The 14,050-nt window shown below is 41.1% G+C and overlaps 1 protein-coding gene across 1 annotated transcript in view; it reads right to left on the reverse strand.

The window, feature by feature from the left end:
• LOC122564619 (solute carrier family 53 member 1-like) overlaps positions 1-14,050 on the reverse strand; it is a 171,182-nt gene that overhangs the window by 120,368 nt on the left and 36,764 nt on the right. The window contains exons 3-6 of the mRNA XM_087998268.1: positions 11,830-11,931; positions 6,868-7,085; positions 4,940-5,089; positions 3,382-3,465 (exon numbers count right to left, since the gene is read on the reverse strand). Coding sequence (XP_087854394.1) covers positions 3,382-3,465; positions 4,940-5,089; positions 6,868-7,085; positions 11,830-11,931 — 554 coding nt within the window. The remainder of the gene's footprint in view (positions 1-3,381; positions 3,466-4,939; positions 5,090-6,867; positions 7,086-11,829; positions 11,932-14,050) is intronic.

Genomic DNA, 14,050 nt, shown 5'->3' on the forward strand with positions numbered 1-14,050 from the left:
AGCAACTATGATTCATCAAGGGCCGAAGGGCCTATACTACACTGTAATGTCCTATGTTCTATGACTCAGGTCAATAATGTCATTGTCGATCCTGAACAGAATCTTTCCTCTTACTGTTCTGCAATGAGTCTGTAAGGATATTGTTTTATAAGAAATGAATGCCCTAAATTAACATCATGTATAGTGAACGATATTTCCCTATCAACACTATTGATATATATATGTCTATAATAGTTTTTGTAGCCATGATGTGGAAATGCCAGTGTTGGAGTAGGATGGACAAAGTCAGAAGTCACATGACATCAACAGGTTTATTTGAAATCATAAGCTTTTGGAGCACTGCTCCTTCGTCAGATGACATCTCAGTTTTGGATTTCAGGTAGTCCAACCCATGCACCATTATGCTACTATTTTATATCCAGTATCTCCATTTATCCATCTCTTTGAAAGAGACACAATCCTTCTTAAATACAATGAATTTCAATCCTGCAAAGAACCTATATTTATTGGGATCACAACTAATGGTCATACCGAGATCTCAGAATGAAATCTTGGTTGACAAATTGTACAAAAACCAAAAGAGCTACAAATGCTATGAATCTGAAACAAAAATAGAAGTTGCTAGAAAAGCACAGATGGTTTGTGGAGAGAAATCTAACGTTTCTTAGGATTGGGTTCTTAGGAAGGGTCACTGGACCCAAAACATTAACTCTGCTTTCTCCTCACAGATGCTGTCAGACCTGTTGACACATTGCATGTTTAGCTTTCTGGTTAGCTAACATAGTCGGTAATCACTAACATATAAGGCTGCAGATTTTTTAACAATAGAATTTAAGATTATTACACAAAAGGAAGTAAACAGACAAACCAAACTATTAGAGAGACCTTAGCATACATACTGAACAAAGTTTTAACTTGGCTCTCAATTCTATCCATTATATATGCTCAATCCCAAAATAATTATCCACATATCTCAACTCCTTAAGTTTTGACTTAACTTACTCCTTCTAGATTTTTTTCTCTTTTAAAATGATGAGATAATTTTGGAATTACTCTGAGTCTGATAGCATAAACATTTCATAATTCTGATACTGTGACGATACTGTGGCTTAAGAGGTAAATTTTGTCCTTTTTTTATGAAGAAAGGTAGAGACAGAGGTACAGAGCGGTCTGCTCCAAGTTAATAAACAGCTTGTCAGACCTTGGGTATTTTAAAAGTTGGAACAATAGAAGCAGCCTGGATGGGTGGGGTCAAGCTCCCACAGAACCAGGATTTTTAACTTTAGCTTTCTGCGGTCGCTGGGGTCTTGAAGTTGGATGTGGAAGCTGCTATTCCTCTCTCTGTTACAGCTAAAAGCTGAGGTTCTCTTGCTGCTGCTAGAATTGCATGTAAGACCATCTGTTTTAGTGACTTTGCCTTTTCCAAGGGTGTGTTTATGAGATGTTACTATATTGGAACAGTTAATTAGTAGTAGTTAATATATACTATTTAGTTAAACATTTCGATAGAGTTACATGTATGCCAATTCTTTTATTTTATTTTTGTTTTGGCTGTATTTAAGTTTAGTTAAAAAAAAGGTGCATTTTGCTGAGAGTCGAGCAGTTTGACCAATCAAATGGCATCTGGAATGCAATGGCATACATTTACCTTAAAAAACATTAGGGCTTAGGCTATCTTCTTAATATACTTTGAAGGAATTTGGTCTGGTTCATAACAATACCCTCAACCTTTTCAATTCTAACAACCTGAAGATTTCCATTCCAAACTTCCCTAGTTTGGACACTTCACTAACCCCTATTGCACTGCTGCTTTAGGGCCTGGCTTCCTCTGAACTGAACTGAACAAAAGCCTGCTAGGAAAGAAACTAAAGACCTGCTCCTCAACTCGAATCTTGATTCTTCTCAACTAAAACTGGTGTATTTTGGACTAAATTGAAAAATAAAACAAATGACTTAATGTCTTTACATTGCCTTCCATCAAACCAGAAGTATTAACATTTCATTCCGTGCACACTTCAGGGATTTTCCCAAAACCTTGACTACAGTCTTCTTAGAACTGATGTATTTAGGTCACTGTTTCAGAATGCATTCTGACATTGTCTCTACTTATAAAATAATTCAAATTCCAAAAATGGTAATATATTTTACACATCATTGATCATTATCTTTCTAAGCTGTCATATGTATTGCTTCGCATTTTTATTTGTTGTGTCATAAGATTTAGTTATTTGGTTAAATGATATTCCAGCCTTGTGTGAATAACTTTAATGACTAACCACTACATTAACCAAATGCAAAAAGTATGATCTATCAACCAAGTTTCACTCTGGGATTTGTAAGGTCCAATATTACCACTAACTGGGATTGTGAAGATATCTCAAACTGTCACATACTTTGAGCACACACACACACACTTCAATTCCATGTTAATATACACACACATACACACACACATACACACACACTTCAATTCCAAGTTAGTGTACACACTAATGCACAGACTAATAAACACACACTCCAATTTCACATTAATACACACACACACATTCAAATCCTGCATGAACACACACTCACTCCAATCCCACATGAACTGACACACACACACTCCAATCTCACACTAACTCACCCCCATCACACAGTGTCAAACTCACACTTAAGAGTCATAGAGATATACAGCATGGAAACAGACCCTTCTCTCCAACTTGTCCATGCCGACCAGATAGCTTAACCTAATCAAGTCCCATTTGCCAGCAACTGGCCCATATCCCTGTAAACCCTTCCTATTCATGTACCCATCCAGATGCCTTTTCAATGCTGTATTTGTACCAGCATCCACTACATCCTCTGGCAGCTCATTCCATACACGCACCACCCTCTGTGTGAAAAAGTTGCCCCTTAGTCTCTTTTAAATCTTTCTCCTCTCACCCTGCACCTATGCCCTCTAGTTCTGGACTCCCCCAACCCAGGGAACAGACCTTGTGAATTGCACGCAGTATTCCAAAAGTGGTCTGACCAATATCCTGTACAGCCGCAACACGACCTCCCAACTCCTATACTCAATGTTCTGACCAATAAAGGAAATTATACCAAATACCTCCTTCACTATCCTATCTACCTGTGACTCAACTTTCAAGGAGCTATGAACCTGCACTCCAAGGTCTCTCTGTTCGGCAACACTCTCTCGACTTTATCATTAAGTGTATAAGTCCTGCCCTGAGTTATACTTTCACCTCCATCTCAAAGCAACACACACTCAGTCCAGCCTCACTCTGTCAAACATACACACAAACACACTCTGGTCTCACAATACTGAATGATGTGAGACACACATGTACACACTCCAATCTCTCCAGTGAATCAATTGCTTGAGAGGGGACTCACCTGTGTTAATCCTAATGGTGGAACACGAAGCCTCTTCATCGCCTGTGCTCTGTCTCCTCCTGCTAGCTGATTGGTGTAGAGTGACTGTGAAGAACATGGAGGTTTTTTAATAATTAAGTGATAATGACATCCCCTTTCCAAATCATGGATTGTCAGTCCAGTGATAATTGAATCTAATTGTGATTTAGGGCCTGAATCACTGCAGTGGACAACAATGGCTGCACCAGTTCTAAGTACTACCAGCATCAATGCTTTTTAACATGAGATGGTGAGGACCACTTGAATGGATGAGAACAAGTCTCACAGCAGAGGTGCCACTCCTCAGTATCTCCATGTCCAATATTGTCCCAATGTTGCATTGTCCCCAGGGTAGCTGACCTTTAATAATTCAAGTGGATAAAGTGTGGAGCCGGAAAAAGCACAGCAGGTCAAGCAGCATCAGAGGAGGAAGGGAGTCAATGTTTCAGGTTGGAACCATTCATCAGGACTTCTCATCTGATGTTGCTTGACCTGCTGTGTTTTATCCAGCTCCACACTTTATCCACTCTGACTCTCCAGCATCTGCACTTCTCACTGTCTCCGAGATCTTTAGTAGTCCTCCAACCACTACATTGAAGAGATATCCATTGCCTGGATTTAAAGATAACTGATCCTTTCCAGAGTATCTATTGTTCTATCTCTCCCGCACTGGGGATCAGATGAGGCCTTGGGGTGATGGGTATGGAGCTCAGCCTGATTGCTGACATTGGGCACGGTGCCATTAAAGTTCTCTTTTTAAGGCTGGGGTCACAAGCTGATTGACCGCCCACTGTCTTTGATTTCTGCTGCAGAGAACGACTGTGAAGGGGTAGGCATCAATACAAGGCGAAAGTGGGTACTGCAGATGCTGGAGATGAGAGTCAAGATTAGAGTGGTGTTGGAAAAGCACAGCTGGTCAGGCAGCATCCAAGGAGCAGGAAAATCGATGTTTCAGGCAAAAGCCTTTCATCAGGAATGAGGTGTCAATAGGTGTGGAGCTGGGAAAGCACAGCCAGTCAGCCAGCATCAGAGGAGCAGGAAAGTCAATGTTTTGGACCAAAGCCCTCTCCTGATCCTCGGATGCTGTCTGACCTGCACAGCAGCTCCCAGCTCCACAACTACTGACTCTGACTTTCCTGCATCTGTGGCTCTTACTATCTCCAAGACTGTAAAGAGGTAGGTGATGGCTTCATTTCTTTTTGGGAAAGACCCTGTACTTTTCATCAAGTCTTGCGTCCTCACTCAACAAGAGTAGTCTCCCCACTGCTCAACAATGAGCTCATTACCCCGGCCACGCTGAACATCTCGCACCCCTCAACCTCGGCTCACACAAAGCCTTAATACTGGGACATGAACAGGCAAGGGTTTGGGAAGCACTGATCCATTAAACCATCATAAAATGAACCTCTGCTAGTCGCCATGTTTTGCAGTGATTGTGTGGCGGTCTGTGATTGTGTTGAAATCTATGTATTACAAATAGCCTACTCTCAGTCCTAGTTACTGTGTTCTTCTGCTATCCCCTTGTCAGGCCCCTGCGTACCTCCACCTCCGTGATCAGCTGGTCAATTTTTTTACTGGTATAAACTGGGGAGGCCTCCACCTGAGTTGCCTGCCAGTTTGCCCCTTTCGTGGCGTGGAACATCTTATCATACTTCTTCAAGATTTTGCTGAACCCAGTAAGGTTGAGATTCTGGAACAGAAAAAGAATTGGGAAGAGGGTTACAGTCAGGTTACTCTCTGGGATTGGAGGTGGGAGGAGACATAGAACAAAAATGTGGAGATAACAGCAGGCTCGTGTAGAATCCCTTCAGTGAGGAAGCAGGCTGTTTGGCCCATCTAGTCTGTACCGTCCCACTGAAGAGCATCCCCTTAACCCTGGATTTACTATGGCTAATCCAAATAGTTTACATAGCCAATCCACCTAACCACGCATATCTTTGGACTATAGGAGGAAACCAGAGCACCCAGACATTGAGCGAATGTGCAAACTGTGCTGTACATCTCTATGACTCTGTAAGTCTACCCAGACAGGCTGGAATTGAACCTGGGTCCCTAGCACTGTGAGGTAGCAGTGCTAACCACTGAGCCACTGTAGCACTACATGCACAGCGTTGTCATGAACAGTAAGTTTGGGAGATTATAAGGAGGTAAACTGTGAGTTACAAAGCTCCTGAACCTGTAGCTTAACCACTCCACCCAAATTCTCCATCTCACTTTCCTTGCTATTTAGACACAGGAGCAGAAATTAGGCCATTCAGCCCTTCCGAGACTGGTGTGCCATTCAAACCATTCAAGTTTCTCAACCCCACTCTCCCGCTTTCCAAGAACATGCATTACAGGTCGTTCTGTTATGATGTGCATTTCATCAACAAAAATTGACCATAACGTGATTGACAAATTGTGGGCGCTGTTTGGATAATGCAAATTTTCCAGGTATGGTAATTTTCTGTAGTGATCTTCGACAGCGCGATTTTTCATAATGGCTTTCCATAGTGGGATTTTCTATAGTGTAAGGTTGCAGGGGAACACCCTGTATTTCTATTAAATGGAAAATTGGACATTAAGGTCAACAATGACTCATCATTTCAGCAAAAGCCTACATTTGATTGTCAGCGGGAGTGCTTTGTCAGTTGAACATTGTGGCCAGATCAAGGTGATCTCCAGGCATCCAGCAGCAGTGATCTCATATCATCACCTACCAAAATTGGCCAATCACAGCAGAGTACAGAAATTGCTGGAAAAGCTCAGCTGGTCTGGCAGTATCTGTGCAGGGGTCACTCAACCCGTCACTAACAAGAGAGTGGAGAAATTGACAAATATAAGAGAGTCTTCTCATTCCTAATCATTAACGTGTTAAAAATCCAATTGCACCTCATATGTTCAGCTATAACTTGAGAGTTTGTACTGCAAGGCTCTAATAGCATAAATTGACAAATTTTCAGCAGTTACGTGAATTCTATTTGATTATAATCTGGGTGAACTTCAGTAGCAGAACCTGTGGGAAACAAATTCAGAAGTTGGTTATAATAAGAAGTCCTTGAACTGAAAAACTAACCTGTTTCTCTCTCCACAAATGCTGCCCCATTTGCTGAGAATTTCCAGCATTTTCTGATTTTTGTATTGGATTTCCAATATCTAACATACATTACTTTCACATGGAATATTAATTGCCCTATTGTGACGTAGAATCATCAGAATGGCCCTCTACTACCACCTGGAGTCTGTTAAAGGGTTGGTCTTGATAAGGTACATGCAGTTCCAATGTTGCATTATGTTTCTAACAAGACAAAATGCATATTTTACTTAACAGTCGCTTTCAGTTCCAAAAAAGGGTCTTTGGACTTAAAAGATTAACTCTGATTCTCTCTCCACAGAAACTCCAGCACTCTCTGTTCTTTTTATTATACATTTTAATCATTTTCTACTGGGACCCAAAGATGTCATAGCTGGAAGTGGCTTTCCACATACCTGGTAATTTTGCAGTAGAATTAGATTGAGGTAGAGTTCACTGAAGGCCAACTTCAGGTCACATATGGCCTTGTGTCGTGCTCGGTGTCTGTTTGGTCGGTAAAGGATGCTCCACCAATGCCTTGATGGCCTCACACCATCTTCTCGCTGCGCATCCAGCACTCCTTCCAGTTCATTCTGTAGTGTTGCTAATTGTCGCTGGGTTTCTGCGAGCTTTTCTAGAATTGGGTTGAAAGGAAGCAGTTATTTCATTGAGAAAATGACTGCCTCTTAAGGAATTGTGGCATCTACAGTGCTCCCATTCACAATAACTATATTTCACTTTGGCAACAAAGTCATGGAACAGAAGACGTACACGATCCATGACAATGAGTAGTGATTGGTAGGAAACAAAAGCACATGTGAGCAATTAGATTAAGAAAGATTACCACATAATCTGCGTATAATTACCACCTAATAATAAATCTGCTTTGTGTGATGGATTAGACCTAAAACCATTCACCATGATTTCATACCACTTGTTAATCTAAATTTGATGCTGAGATTGGAAAGAGGAGATATGTAATTGTCTGTTTTATAATCTTGACTTGTGGGCTGTGTGATATGGATCAGGAAATACAGGATGCCAAACGGGGGGAAAAAAAATAATCTTGAGATAGTGGAGTGATGACTTTACAATCATTTTAAAGTGGTGCATTAAAGGTTTGTGTTGGCCAGAGTCAGTTGATGCGTACAGGGTGGTACAGATATAGTAGACAGGGAGCAGTGGTTCCCTTTTAGTCCAGTACCAGAGAGGACATTTTTACCTTAAGGAACGGGAGGATCAGAGGGCAGCTGAGGTGTATGCTCTTCAGCCAGAGAGTGGTGGCACCCACTGCCAAAAAGAATAGTAGAGGCAAGAACCATCAAGATATTTATGAAGTATTCAGATAAGCACTTGAAATATCATACCAAATGCTGGAAAATGGGATTAGAATAGAGTCATAGAGATGTACAGCATGGAAACAGACCCTTCGGTCTAACCCGTCCATGCCGATCAGATATCTCAACCTAATCTAGTCCCACCTGCCAGCACCTGGCCTGTATCCTTCCAAACCCTTCCTATTCATATACCCATCCACATGACTCTTAGTGTTGCAATTGTACCAGCCTCCATCACTTCCTCTGGCAGCTCATTCCATACACATACCACCCTCTGTGTGAAAAAGTTGCCCCTCAGGTCTCTTTCATGACCAGTTTGGACATGGGAGTTGAAAGGCCTTTTTCTATAATGCAAAGATTCTATGACTGGTTGGTTTTTGTGGGCCGAAGGGCCTGTTTCCACACTGTAATCTAATCTAAATCTAATCTAAAATCATACAATCGTTGAGTCATAGAGTCGTACAGTTGGGCCCTTCAAGCTGAACAGTCCATGCTGATTATAATCCCAAACCAAACTAGTCCCACCAGCCTGCACTTGGCCAATATCCTTCCAAACCTTTCCTATTCATGTACTTATCCAAATGTTTTTTAAATGTTGTAACTGTACGCACATCCACCACTTCCTCTGGAAGTTCATTCCACACACAAACCTCTCTCTGTGAAAAAGAAATTGCACCCCATGTCTTTTTTTTAAATCTTCCTCCTTCTTCATCTTAAAAATGTGCCTCCTCATTTTGAAAATTCCCACCAAAGGGAAAAGACATTTGTCATTCACTTTATCCATGCCCCTCATGATTTTATAAACCTCCATAAGATCAACTCTCAATCTCCTACACTCCAGTAAAAAAGACCTCCTCGCCTATCCATCCTTATAACTCAAACCTTCCATTCCCGGCAACATCCTGGTAAATCTCTTCTGATCCTTCTCCAGCTTAATAACATCCTTCCTATAAAAGGGTGACCAGAACTGGACACAGTACTCCAAAGGAGCCCTTGCCAATGTCCTGTACAACCTCAACATGATGTCCCAACTCCTATACTCAAAGGCCTGAGCAATGAAGGTAAATGTGCTAAACATCTTCTTAGCCACTCTGTCTACATGTGACACAAACTTCAAAGAATTATGTACCTAAATCCCTAGGTCTCTCTGTTCTACAACACTACCCAAGGCTAAACATTTAATTGTATAAGTCCTGCCCTTGTTGTTTTACCAAAGTGCAATGCCTTGCATTTATCCAAATTCAACTCCATCTGCTACTCCTGAGCCCTTGACCCCATAGATATGATTGCAATGAAGTTGGCAGGGTCTCTGTGTTGGTAGAAATGTAATTAACCTTGAAGGAGCACTGGTACCCAGTGGCATAGAAGTTCTGATCAACACAAGCAATTTGCACATTCAGTCAAAGACTGGTGTAGATTCTTTGCAATTCGTTGATGAAGAGCAGCACTCTGAAAGCTAGTACTTCCAAATAAACCTATTGGACTATAACCTGGTGTTGTGTGATTTTTAACTTTGTCCACCCTAGGCCAGCATCGACACTGCCAAATCTTGATAGAGAAGAATTTTGGTCAGTTCAGCGCCTTGAAATTTTGCTTCATTTAGTTAAAGGAAACTCTTGCACTTATGTAGTACCATTCACAACCTCAGGACATCCTATATTGACTGTCAAGTCAATGGAGTACTCTTTCAAATGGTGCAACTGTTGTGATGTAGGGAACGTGGGAGCCAGTGTGCACACAGCAAACCTCCACAAAGAATAATATGATAATGACCAAATCAACTATCTGAGTGATGTTGATGGCGGGACAGATATTAACTAGGACATTTGGGAGAATTACTGAGCTCTTTTCCAAACTAGCGCCATGTGACCTTTTATGTGCAACTTCAAAGTAAAGGTGGGGCTTTAATTGACAGCTCACGTGAAAGGTCCGACCCCTCTGTTACTGCAGCACTCAATGCTGCATTGGAGAGCCAGCCTTGAATGGGTTTGTTTTGGTCATGTGTCTGGAGTGAGACTTGAACTCACAAACTGTCTAACACAGTGGCAAAAGCACTATCCACTGAGCCACAGCTGAAAAGGTAGTGCTGTCAAACCATTCTCCAAGAAACAGTAATAGTAGTAGCCGCAATCCACTCTCTCATTAGACAGAGAGACAGACAATGAGAGGTGAATGTAACCTGAGGATCAGCATGTTACAGTCAAGAGATGAGGATGACATGGCAGGATTGTATGGTGACCTTGGCTAGGGTTGAACCTGCACTGTTAGTATCGCTGTGTATTACAAACCAGCCGTCCAGCCAACTGATTCACCCAGAGAATTAACCAGATTGAGCAGAGCGCAAGATAGAATCGGTTGTTTCTGCTCTTTGATCAGAACAGGTTTAAAGGCCCAATTTATATTGTTAGGACTGACATTCTTTTACTTTAGATCAAGTATTTCAATTGCCTTGTTTCAACTGATTGAATTCTCCATCTCAATTGTCCCACCTTTTTTGGAGCAGAGGCTTTTGTACAGAATGACCATGAGAGTTTGCAAGAGGGACCCTAATCCCAAGTGCCCCAACTCCACTCCTCTATTTCCATTCAACTACAAAGCTAACATAATTTTCAATCATACACCAGATTTTTAATTTTGTCCACTCCAGTCCAACACCAGCACTTCGACATCACAATCTTCAATGTTGGCACAGTTCCTGCCTTTGACATAAACACCAAGAAAGCAAGATAGGAGAGAAGGCCTAGCTCCTTATAATGCAGAGGAGAGTGAAAACCTAGGTGTGAGGATGGAGAGACCAGCATAATGCTTCCCTTGGGCCTGTTGAAATGAATTGTTAGTTCAATGACTGATTACACTCTGTAAAGGAGTGACTGTGAACTCTCAGAGTTATAGTCAGTGAGATGCTTGGTTTGCATGCTGCTAATCTCAGCACTGGAGATTGTCTTATTCGTACAATATGATGTTCATTTGCCGAGAAAAGTCTTCCTTCAGGTCTGGATAATGCATGTTACATCTGGACTGTGACAATACCTTCTAGCTATCCCAGGTCACTGTACATTTCATTTGAGCAGGAATTTCCGAAAACAAGCAAGAAATTTACACAGCTCCTTGAAACACGTCCTACAAATACCCCAAGGCATTTCACCTAGAATTACTCATACATTGAATGAACAGCAAAGTAATTGTGTGTAAATAGATAAACGAAAATACTCAGCAAGATCCCACAAACTGAGATGAAATAGACTTTCAGTTCACTTGCCTTGTCCAATATTGATCTGTTAGCAATGTAGCTAAAATAGGTCATCTGGATTCCATCACTGTTATGGGGCCTAGCCATCACTAATTAGCTACAAAGTGGCTTTACTCCAAAAAATACGTAATTGGCCCCAAAGCATGCTGGACTTCTCAAGGTTGTGAAGGTTCTATGCAAATGTTTGTGCTTCATCATCACTGTTAGCACTAGTGTAATTCCAAGACGGTTCAAGATTGGACCATGTTGTAGCTCTTTGTTTGAACTGCACTGCCTTTGATCTCATTTGCATCGCAGAGAATCTGTGTATTTCATGGCATTGCACCAGTTCATATGAAGACAAATTATGTCTGCTTCTTTTGTTGTAATGTGAAATTGTGCTGATTGATTAAGTGAGTCTGTTTACAATTGACGCCCACTATCCTTGATTGATCACATTTGGATGTTGACTCAGAGAGAAGTAAAGCTGGAAACCTGTCCCATACAGTAGCCATTTTAAAGTGCTGTGAGTAAAATCAGTTACATATATAGAAACCTAACTCTGAGAGGAATATACATCAATATTGCTCCTGGAGAAACAAAAAAAAACTCCTTGACTTTTACATACGTCACAAAATTGTTGAAATTTCATAAATGATATTCACTAAACAAATTAATCCAGAGAGCTGTTGGTGTTTAAACAATGTTAAAAATGACACTATCATTTATTTCAAGGATTGTATTCCTGACCAAGAAAGTCATTAACAGCAACCTTAGATGCAAATAATGACTGAAAAATTCCCAAGGTTTACCTGCGTAGAATGTATTTATTTTGGTTAGTTCCTTTTCGCTTATCTGGAAGAATCGCTCTTCAAAAGATGCATAGTATCGTTGAATTGCTGCTGGTTCTGTCACTGTAGAGACAAGTACAGAAAATGCATCAAAGGATTTGGTTACAATCAGCAAGAAATCAAGAGCATTTCACGTTCTTTATTCTGTGAATCTTATGTAAGTACATCTCTTTTGCATTGCTCATGTTGAATAAGAGAAGAAAATGCGTGACACACAGTAAATATGAGTTTTACAGCAAGTAGGTTGGGAAGGAGCTTCCTTCACAGTAACCTGAGCCAATGTAGGAAATTGAACCCATGCTGTTGGCATCATAGCAAAGCAGCCATGCAACTGAGTCAGTCAAGCCCCTCCATTCTTTAGAATAGAAACTTTAGAATAGCACTGTCAAAAGCAGGCTACTATGATATGAGAAATCTGAAATTAAAACAAAATGGACAACAACGGAATTACTCAGCAGATCTGGCATCATCTTTATTTTTACACTTCTGGGATGTGGGTGTCACTGGCTGGACCCAGTATTTATTGCCTGTCCCTAGTTGCCCCTTGAGAAGGCGAGGGTGAGCTACCTTCCTGAACCGCTGCAGTCCGCCTGTTGTGGTTGACCCACAGTACCATGAGGGGGGGTATTCCCGGATACTGACCCGGCGACAGTGAAGGAATGACAGTATATTTTCAGGATGGTGAGTGGTTTGGATGGAAACTTGCAGGGTTGGGTGTTCCCATGTATCTAGTTAAAGTTTCAGACCAACCCTTAATTCCGGCCTTAAAACTGGAAATATCCAGCCAGAGTTTAACACCAAACCCATCCACTTGCACAATTAAAATGGGGCCCATCTCCTGTCCATCTGTGAAACTTGCCAAATTTTCTGATAATCTTAAAGGCCTTCTGTCAGGTCCTCTTTATTATAGTGAATGCAAGAATGGAATCCATATCTACACTGAGCCACTTCTTTGGGAATGCTGCATTAATTATAGCCTGGACTGTTTTGCGTGTTTATTTGTGACAGTTTGAAAACTGACTTGATTAATCTGTTTGCAATTTGCTCATTATTGGGCAAAGTTTTTTTAAATTCTCTTTCACAGCTAATTGATTGTAAACTGTGACAAAAAAAAACTCTATTAGGTCTTTATGATAGCTCTAAGCTAATGGAGAGCAGGAGCTACTGTTTGCAATTAGTTCATCTGTAGATTGTCCCCATTGATTTATTACCATTGTCTCACCCCTGTATGAGTACACAGGCTGATAAAAGTTATGTGACCAGGACAAAGAAGCAACTGGATCAGAAAGAAATCAGTGCTCGTCACATCCGGAGATATGAAGCACAAAGACAAAAGATATCCTTATCTGGGACTATTTGATAGACATGATCTGAACAGACTAGATTGTCATTTTGCTTGACTGAGAGGGGAGGTTTTGATTTTGTCTTGAATAATATTTTCTTCAGGAAATGTTGGTGAGCCTGAACTCACCCCATCAGCGCCACTCCATGTTTCAGATATTTTTATTTACTAGTGCAGAGTGCAAATAATTTTGAGTAAATCCGATGCCTTCAAGCACTCTGAGAGCTATCCTTTGGTGGAGAGAAGAAGGAATGACTGTCAGACTAACAATCCTGAAACCTCCAAGCAATCCTCTAGGTACGTGGTTTCAAATCCCACCATGGCAGATGGTGGAATTTGAATTCAATAAAAAATCTGGAATTAAGAAAAGTGCTGAGCTAAAGGTGACAGTTGTCAAAAACCCATCTGGTTCACTGATTTCCTTTCAGGATGGAAATTTGCTGTCCTTACATGGTCTGGCCTCCAAGTGACTCCAGACTCCAAACAAAATGGTTGGCTCTGAACTGCCCTCCAGGAAATTAGGGATAGACATCAAGTGCTGGCCTATTCAGCAGTGTCCATATCCCATGATGGATTGAATGGCCTGCTTCCACATTGTAGGGATTATATGAATATAAAAGAAAACTATAGTGACACTTTCAGGCATCAAATCTCCTTATTAGGCTGCAGTGTGAGTGATTATTGTGTATTTATTGTATCTTCTGACGCTAAGAAGTCACCTTTTCTGGTCATGTTTGCTCCTAATTGTGCTCTGACACCAGCCATTAGGCCATTGGGCTGCCCTTGCCAAATGTCACGCCAACCAGTCTCTAAGAGGGACATAGTGCCAGCCCAGGATCA

This window comes from Chiloscyllium plagiosum, unplaced genomic scaffold, assembly GCF_037043375.1.
Source record: "Chiloscyllium plagiosum isolate Xiang-an unplaced genomic scaffold, Cpla_swu_hap1 HiC_scaffold_21, whole genome shotgun sequence".
NCBI classification, from domain to species: domain Eukaryota; kingdom Metazoa; phylum Chordata; class Chondrichthyes; order Orectolobiformes; family Hemiscylliidae; genus Chiloscyllium; species Chiloscyllium plagiosum.